At 44.1% G+C, this 9,035-nt stretch overlaps 1 protein-coding gene and 1 long non-coding RNA gene across 2 annotated transcripts in view; one reads left to right on the top strand and one right to left on the bottom strand.

The window, feature by feature from the left end:
• Positions 1–9,035, top strand: part of LOC109379913 (uncharacterized) — a 19,535-nt gene that overhangs the window by 5,341 nt on the left and 5,159 nt on the right. Inside the window, exon 2 of the long non-coding RNA XR_002123305.1 lies at positions 362–449. This is a non-coding gene — a long non-coding RNA (uncharacterized LOC109379913). The remainder of the gene's footprint in view (positions 1–361; positions 450–9,035) is intronic.
• On the bottom strand, positions 4,077–6,688 carry SLPI (secretory leukocyte peptidase inhibitor). The gene is made up of 4 exons (XM_019636920.1): positions 6,604–6,688; positions 5,571–5,732; positions 5,026–5,175; positions 4,077–4,280 (listed from the first exon to the last, which is right to left on the bottom strand). The coding sequence occupies exons 1-3, from the start codon at positions 6,686–6,688 to the stop codon at positions 5,027–5,029; spliced, it is 396 nt and encodes a 131-aa protein (XP_019492465.1). The 3' UTR covers positions 4,077–4,280; position 5,026.

Genomic DNA, 9,035 nt, shown 5'->3' with positions numbered 1-9,035 from the left:
AGTTCTTAACCATCGCGCCACTCGGCCGGCCCTCATTGATCTTTTTATTTGCATTTCCCTGATGACATGTGATGGAGAATGTCCTTTTACATGCTCATTTACTATCTGTACATCTCCTTTGCTAAGGTGTCTGTTAAAGTCTTTGACCCATTTTTTCACTCGGTTGTTTGTTTTCTTATTGTTGAGTTGTAAGTGTTCTTTGTAAATTTTGAGTAACAGTCCTTAATCAGATGTGTCTTTCGCAAATATTTTCTCCCAGTCCGTGGCTTGTCTTCTCATTGTATTGACCTTGCCTTTCACGGAGCAGTTTTCAATTTTAATGAATTTTTGGGTAATCATCATTTTTTATAATCATCCTTAGGTGAGGTTCCCTGCGAAACAGTCTCAGAGGCAGATGTCTACATGCAGGAGGTTTCCTGGGGAGCAGTGAGGAGCAACACCTGTGAGAGGTAAAAGACGCGTGGCTGGAGAGAGGGAGAAGGGAATTGTGATGCAGTCACAACGAAGTCTACCCAAATTCATGGGGACTCTGGAGTGAAGAGGGTCCTTCAGGGGTGTCCCTAATTGAACAAGAGAACTAGGCCTTTGAACCCTGACATCAGTGGATACAGGTTGCCCTGGGAATGGGGTGTAACCTTGGATGAAGCAGCTCACTTTAGCCTGGAGAATTCCCAGGGAGGGACTGAGCTGTGAGTGTCAGCAGCCGACACTCCCAGCACCTGAAGGCATGAGTACCTCAGCCCTAAAGGGGGACCTGGACAGCACACCATGGCACCCACTCTATAATCTGAAAAAAATAAACTTGAAAATAATGAAAAAGAATGTGGGGCTTGGAGATAAAGGGTACTCAGCTCCACCACTGACTTCCTGTATGATCCTGGGCAATTCTTCTCTTTGGGCCTCAGTTTCCCCATCTGTATATCAAGAGGGTGTTACTCGACAGACTACCTTTGACATTCTAGTTGTAGATAATTGGGACACCCATAAGTCACAAGCGCCAGGTAAGCAGGTGCCCTGGCAGCTGGCCACACAACTACAGGAGATGGGCTGAGGTGGGGCTGAGGAGAACCTATAGTTATAGGGTGTTCATAGAACTAGATGGGGTGGCCCATCCTACTGGGGCTTTCCCTCAAAGGTGCTTCTATGAATCATTGGTTTGTAAAATAGCAGAACCAAGTGGGACCTTGCGGGTCAGCTGGATCATCTATTCATTATACAAATGAGGAGCCAAGGAACTTGTCCAACGTCACAAACTGAGTCAGCAGCAGAACTGGGAATCGACATCAGTTATTCAAACCTGGCCAAGTGATTTCTCAATATCCATGTTACCTGGACCTTGAGAGACTGAGTCAAGGTCTGTTTTGGTTGGAAGACAGAGATGCCCCCTCAAGATAACTTCCCTGAAAAGAGGCAGGATGAAAGAAAATTTCCCCTACTCACTTCTTAAAAAAGGGGAAAGCCAAGGGACTGGAAAGAAGTGATTTGAACACAGCACCCTGCAGTCAGCGTAGGACAGGTTTAAAATGTATCCCGAGTATTGGAGGGGCAGACGTTATCAGCACGGGAAGGTCATAATTAAAGGACCCATGTAATAAAATCATATTCCTTCATATAGAACTTGGGAGTCTTTCAGAGGAAAATTAACCTTGTGGTCCAAATATTTAATTTAATTTATTTATTTAAAAAAATTAAAAAAATTTTTTTTTTAGCTGAGCCATCCTGCTGCCTGTTGGCAGCTCAGTTCGGGCCGGGCATTGAACTGCAGTTGCTCAGAGCTCACACTCTTGAGCAAGCTCTTAACCAGCTGAGCCACTCGGCCAGCCCTCTAACTGCTGTTTGTAGAGATACTAAAACAGTGACCCTCTAGGGACGATCTCCCACTCTCAATTTCCAAGCCTTTCTAAAATCCTACAGAGCTTCTCATAAATATCTCGTGCTGTAAATCATTAGCTTCAACATTACTCCAATTTGAAAATCTGATTTTCAATTGTACTAGTCTTTTGTGGCCAGTGGGTACAGATGGTTCCTAGTTTCATCCAAGATGACTTTTGAATTTCTGTTTCTGCTCTCCATGTTATTGGATACAGCTTTTGGAAGAAGAAAAGAGCAGAAAGATTTGTTTTACTCCAACGTTTGATAGTAAAAGTACCTAGAATGGGGGGTATTATATGTTTATTTTGTTTTCAAGTAATAAATCTTGAAGATAAACCATCAATCTCCTTGGCCAACACTACCAGTTCCATTTTCAATCCCTTTGTTGTAGAGAAAGCCATTATCCCACATTTGGTGTGTATCCATTGGTGTATACCCATAAACGGCTTGCTATTTTGTGTGATTTTAAAATATATATGAATACTTCATACTAATATTTACATCAGCAATATGATTTCCACAACAAACTGTTTTGTGATATGTCTCCATGTGGACTCATACAGATTTATTTTAATTTTTCTAGAGCATATCAAGGTATGAAAATTGAACCATTTCACAAATGAGGGCCATTTAGGCTGGTTTCAGTTTCTGATCCTTTGGAACAATCTTATAATAAACATCCTACCGTATTTGCCGGCGTATAAGACGACTGGGCGTATAAGACGACCCCCTAACATTTCCACTCAAAATACAGAGTTTGTTATATACTCGCCGTATAAGACTACCCCCTCTTCCGCACACCTTCCACACACCAAATAAAAGGTAAAACAATATCAGATTTGATTTCAACATTTATATTTATATTCAAATGCTTATGACATGCAGGAAAACTGTCACAAGGCTGTATGTAATCAAACATATACATAAATCGCGATTCGTGATTTTGCGCTATCATACTGGGTGTATGGTCGGCTGTGTGCGATTTTGCGAGTGTGGTAAAATCGCATAACAGCAAAATCGCATAACAGCCGAGCATACACCCAGCAGCGCTGCTGATGCCTGAACGGTATGTGGAATGAAGTGGGCGGGCATCGGGAGGCCACTATGGCACGGGGCAAGCACTATGGGCAGTCTATCTGAAGTGTACCTGGCGTATAAGACGACCCCCCACTTGGAGGCATATTTTTCAGGGCCAAAAAATCGTCTTATACGCCGGCAAATACGGTAATATGTGTACTAGGCTCCCATCGGCAAATGTTTTGTATCGCTTGTATTTCTGGAAGGAAAATTCCTAAATGATAGCTTATGTGTGTTTTCAGTTTTATTAGGCATAAACAATCACTCTTCTAAGTGGCAGTACCAATTTATACGCCCATCTGTAAACTTTTAGAGTCTCTGACAGTTTATATTGTAGACTTTTAATTCTTACCATTCTGATGGATGAAAAATGGTGTTTCTGATTGTTTTAATTGGCTGTTCCTGATAACAAATGAGGTTGAAACTCTTCTATGTCCATATTGGCCATTTATTATAGTAACACCTCTTCTTTAATTGCTTATCTTTTCATTTCCCTTTTTTTCTAAGAGCTTGGTTGATTTTCTTCCTGATTTGTAGAAATCCTTCACATATTTTTCATTCTGTTTCTCAGTCTGTTATAATTATCCCAAATATTTACTTCAAAGCTATTATTTATCTTTCAACTCTTTTGTGTCTATAATTTTTTATGTTGATGTAGTCAAATTTTCAGCCATTTTCTTAATTTTTTGTGCCTTGCTTAAGAAAGCCTTTCTACCTGAAATAAGTCTAGCATTTATTGAGAGCCTACTGTGTGACGATCACTGGGCTATTCACGTCACATGTTATCACCTCTAGTCCTCATAACTACAGAATTGGCATTTCTATTATCAGTTCCATGTTATAGATGACAAGACTGAGGCTCAGTAGGACAAAGTCGCTTGCCCAACATTACAGAGCCAGTAATCTACAGATACAGGATTTAAACCCGTATCTGCTTGGCTCCAAACGCTCTCTCATTCCTACTCCCCAGGTTGTGGGAGAAACCCTGTGCATGCAGACATTTCATTCTTCATCTCACCCATCATATTCTAGACGAGACTCAATAAGTCAAGGAAGATAGAAATGTGGAGAAGACTTTGTACATTTATTTATTCATGAATCAACAGACATTTCCTTTTGTGTGCCAAGCCTCACATTGGATGCTGGGGATGCATAGATAAAACAGGTAAAAACTTAGACCTCAAGGAAGTATTGGTCACAAAGCCACATCTTCATCAAGTATTCTCATTTTCTCCAGGCTTGCGGGGCGGGGGGGTTGGGGCGGGGGAGGAGGAATCCTCAGACCACAGAATCCAGGAAGTCCTAATGTTATTGAACTGGTAAAAGTACATCTGTGGAAAGAAAATAAAACAGAGTCTCAGCACAGGACCCATCCAAGTGCCCCTTACATCCCCCTCATTCTGCCACCAGGCCCTAAGTCCCTTGGGGTAAGTAGAGAGAAGGGGAGCATGGTGCTGGAATGGTTGAAACAGTGCTGGTCTTTCATCCAGGAATCAAGAACAAGTCCAGGCTTTTCACTGGTTCTCTGCTTCAGTCTTCCCTCTGGTTAAATCAGGGCATTGGGCCTCCATATCTGTGCATCATACTAGGGTTCCCTGTGGCTCCAGGTAACCCAACCAATTGAGGCCACAACCATAGCAATACTCTCAATGCACATAGCACTTCCAGTCTTAAAAAGTACTTTTACAGTTAGTGTCTCAGTGGATATAATTGTGTCCATTTTACAGATGAGGAAACTAAGGCTATGGAAGATACAGTCAGTTGTTCATAGTCACAGTTAGTCGAAGGCAGAGATGATATTACAAGATAGAACTTGTGCCCCTTGTTCTAGGGCTCCTGCCTCCTGGTTCATTCCAAGAATCCTTCCTTCCCAAGACCCAGCACTACCAGTCACAGGTGACCCTGAGCACTTCTTGCTTAGGGAACTGGGGGTGAATGTTGTTGAAGGCAGAGGATCTGCTTGGCGGTGGGGCTTCAGGGAGATGCCAAGCACCCCCTTTTACATGGAAGGGCACCTGGAGGTTGAGGCTATATCAGGATGTGCGGGGTGTGGGCCTTGCCAGATCTTCTCCTTACCTCACACTGGCTTGGCACATGAATTCCCACACATCCCCTTGCAGCACTTGAAACCGTTCAGGCAGTGGCTGTCATTCAGGCAGTTATCCCTGGGATTGAGCATCTTACACTGGCCAGTGACTACTGGACACTTCCCAGGATTGACCTTCACTGGTGAGAAGAAAGCCACAATTCAGAGGCTTGATCCCCTAGACACCACCCAAGCTCCCGTCCCCATCTCTTTCCCATGCATGGAAATCGGGTTCTCCCCGACCTCAGTACCCAGAGTCCAGTGCATGTCCCGATGGAGTCTCCTTCCCACTGAGGGCCCCCCCAACAGTGTTAATCTGACAGACAGATTGACTCACTGACTGACTGACTGACTGTAGTCAATGAGTTGACTGATTGACTGGCCAATGGCTACTGGCTTACCTACTGACCAGCTGACCACCTGAGAGTACTGAGCTGGCAGTGGATGAGGCCTGGCTCTGCCCCGCCATCCAGCCCAGTGCATATCCTCAAGCTCAAATGTCCCTGGCCCCCTTTCCAGGACTCTACTTCCTCACCTGGCTTTGACGAGTCAACAGGATCCAAGCACTTGATGCCACAAACGCCAGGACAGCATTTCTGTTTCTTTGGACACTGCCAGTCACTGTGGCATTGAGGAGGTTCATAGATGAGGCAATTCGCTGGGCGTATGAAGGGGCAGGCTCCATATTTAGCTTTTCCTGAAGGGTGAGAACAAAGGAGGGAGAAGGAGCTGATTCTGAGTCACGAGTACAATCCCGGACAAGGCACCAGCTTCTCGGGAGGGGAGAGAAAACCTATCCCAGGTGGTCGACCCCAAAAGAATGGAGGGAGCAGTTAGGATTCCTGTTTTAAGACAGTTGTGGGGCAGCGACAAGCTCAGCCAAACACTCCATCAAGAGGGAGTCAATGGCCCAGGGAAGAAGATACACATGGTGGTATGCTGGTAAATGTTTTAAGAGGAAGATTTTGTAGTGTTTGCCAATTTCCATGGTGTAAATAATCCCGTCACGATTGATTTCAAGCTACCAATGTGATGTCAACTAGCTTACAAAAGTCTTGAAAATTTATCAGTTGGCTGTTGCAAGCCAGTATAAGCCAGCTCCAGGACCCAGCTGCACAGAGCTCATGGTTAGGTGGTCCTGGCCCCGGGGGAGAGGACAGGGGCAGTGATAGCAGGCGAGACAACTCGTCAGAGATTGACAATCAACAGATAAGTAAATAGAGAAAGAGAAAGTGACCATCAAAAAAGAACTGATAAGAGAAAAAGAGAACCATTTGGAAAATTGAAAACAGGTGGAGACTAAAAGTATGCGACAGAGAAAAAGGCCAAACAGTAGAGAAGAAGCTGTAGAGAAAGAAACAGTAAGACAGGGACTTCGGTAAACAGGTCCATTTGGTGAAAGGTGGAGCTCAGAAGCTCTGTTGGTTGAAGTCTTCAGCGAGATGCTTGAAATTAGGGGCCATGGGCTGGAAACATGGTTTCCAGGTCAGCTCCTGGGCTAAAAGGAAGCGGCCGTGGCGAGCCAACACTGAACCTGGTACCTGGGGTGGCCTGCGAGTCTGACTCACCTTTGCTAGCACCTTCCACAGATCTTGTCATCAGGGTTCCGAGGGCCAGGAGCACCACGAAGGCGACCAGGTTGCTGGGCTTCATAGTGAGGGCAGGTTGGGCTGAGGTGGCCAGTGCCCGCTTTTGCCCTTATACCTCTCCCTGTGGGTGTGGTCCAGCCAGAATTGCCTCGGCCCTTCTGCCTGCTATTTCACAAGCAGGAAATTCAGGCAAAGACAGAGACCTTGGCACACAGAGTGTTGGTGGTTCTTTTCTGCTCCAGGCAACAGCCTGGGGCCTAGGAAGGAAAATATAGAACTTGGAGGGGGCGGTGTCATCAGGATGGCCAGGAACCATTCGGAAACACTTTAGAGAACCCTGAACCCCCTGCCTTTGGGGTGGGAGGGAGAGGGGGAAAAGGGAGATTAAAGGGCAGAACGGCAGGACATTTATTTTTTATTTTTTTATTTTTAAAATTTTATTTATTTATTTATTTTTAATTAGTTTCAGCTGTTCACCACAGTGCACTAGTTACACTTTTTACCCCTCAAAGTGACAACACCCCTCCCCCAATCTGCCGCCCCACTCCCCACCCCCGCTGATAGCATACATATCTATTACAATTCCATTGACTCCACTCGCACACTATACTCCACATCCCGTGACTATATATTTATTTCAATTATAGTTGACATACAATATTATACAACATCAGCTTCAGGTGTACAGTGCAGTGATCAAGCCTCTACCCCAGACATGAAGTGGTCTCCCTAACAAGACATGTGACCATCTGACACCCTACAAAATATTTACAGCATTATTAATCAGAAGGACATTTATAAAGAAGCTTCTTAGAAACCTGGAACAATCAGTGAGGTGTGGCCCTTTGATGTGCCCTGACTTTCCCACACTCCTGGCCTCTTAGGGATTGCCCAGAGTTCCGCCCTTCCATACACTTCAGGTGACACATCTGCTGGTTTTCTCCTGACTTGTTTCCATATATAACAATACTTGCTGTGCCAGGCACTCTGCCAGTCACCAGGGGGTTTCTCAAAGAAGCCTTATTGAATAACAGGTGAAGTGGAGACAGCAATTAAAACCTCTTCGGGCCTCAGTCGTCCCAGCTGTGAAATGGAGATAATAATACCTGACTAGGTTACTGAGAAGGATTTGGGATAAAGAAGCTGGAAGGACATTGAGGAGAGGGAACAGACTACCCGTTTGACCCTGTGGTTGGGAGTGAAACTGATGTGAAGCCAATCACACTGGAGCCAATTTTTCTGAGATAAACTGATGAGACTTTTCTCAGCAGTCAGTTGAAGAGCCAGGAAGAAAAAGAACACCATTTAACAGGCTCGAAAATTTCTCTCACACCCCCAAATTGGCCCACTGCTCTCTCATGATTATAATGAAGGTTCTCATTTACTGACCATTATCTGCATGCAAGCCTCTTATGGTGAAATAGAGAAAAAAAATGCATGAGATTCAGAAAACAGAATGTAGGGGAGAAAAGCAGTGACCACCTGTGATGCTGGTGATAAAAAATCCCTGTGATGCTGGTGATAAAAAATCCCCTGTGATGCTGGTGATAAAAAATCCCAGAGTGACATCTGAGTACCAGAAATACAGGGCCACCAGCTCACGTTGGAGCAGGTTAGAGGGCTCTAGGAAATTCCTCTTCTAGAAGGTGAAATTAATAGAACCCCTGATGCATATGAATACAGGCAGAGGAGATTTTGGCAACTGGTGGAGAGTTTGTGGTTGAATAGGTGGTAGCTACATAGAAAACCAAGCAAAGGCAAACCTCAATGAGTTTTCACTTCTGAGAAAATAAAAAAGTTGTGCCAGAAAAGAAAAACGGTATCACTTACTACATAGTTCAGCTGTGACAAGCATTTACATAGTCATAATAAACTAAACAATAGTACGGATCTAATCAAATTTATTGTGTAACTTTGATGGGAGGGAGGGGTACGGAAGGGTCAGCCTATAGGCTAGAAGCATGGGGAGGAAAGGAGTAGATGAAAATCTCATTTGCAATCATGGGAAGTCAATAGATTATATCTAAAATGGAAAAGTCAAGATGTGACATTATGCAAATACTACTTAGAGACAGGGAGGTAAGTGCCAACACGATAAGCTAAATGTGGTTTCTTTTCCTCTAGGGGTGGGAGTGGGGGTGGTAAACTACTGCTGTTTCTCACAACAACCTTTGTAAAACTGTGTGACTCTTCAGTCTATCTGTATGCATAACTTTGATTAAAATAAAGAAAAATATTTTTGAAAGAAAGCCTATTATCTCATATAATGCACCATAAAGATGTATTATCACCCAGGTAAAGCACCAAGCATCCAAGCATAAGCATTATACTCACAATAGGGTTCCTTTGTAGATAAGTCTCTCTCTCTCTCTCTCTCTCTCTCTCTCTCTCTCTCTCTCTCTCTCTCTCTC

Source organism: Hipposideros armiger, unplaced genomic scaffold (assembly GCF_001890085.2).
Source record: "Hipposideros armiger isolate ML-2016 unplaced genomic scaffold, ASM189008v1 scaffold_31, whole genome shotgun sequence".
Taxonomy (NCBI): Eukaryota; Metazoa; Chordata; class Mammalia; order Chiroptera; family Hipposideridae; genus Hipposideros; species Hipposideros armiger.
Note: the sequence above shows the minus strand (reverse complement) of the source record. Positions and strands in the feature narration are given on the sequence as shown.

Bases quoted from the DNA above. Each gene is read 5' to 3' on its own strand.
- SLPI (XM_019636920.1), bottom strand. From the start codon at position 6,688: ATGAAGCCCAGCAACCTGGTCGCCTTCGTGGTGCTCCTGGCCCTCGGA. The intron at 5,733-6,603 runs GTGAGTCAGACT...CTCACCCTTCAG, and splicing joins TGTGGAAGGTGCTAGCAAAG to GAAAAGCTAAATATGGAGCC. The intron at 5,176-5,570 runs GTGAGGAAGTAG...TCTTCTCACCAG, and splicing joins TGTTGACTCGTCAAAGCCAG to TGAAGGTCAATCCTGGGAAG.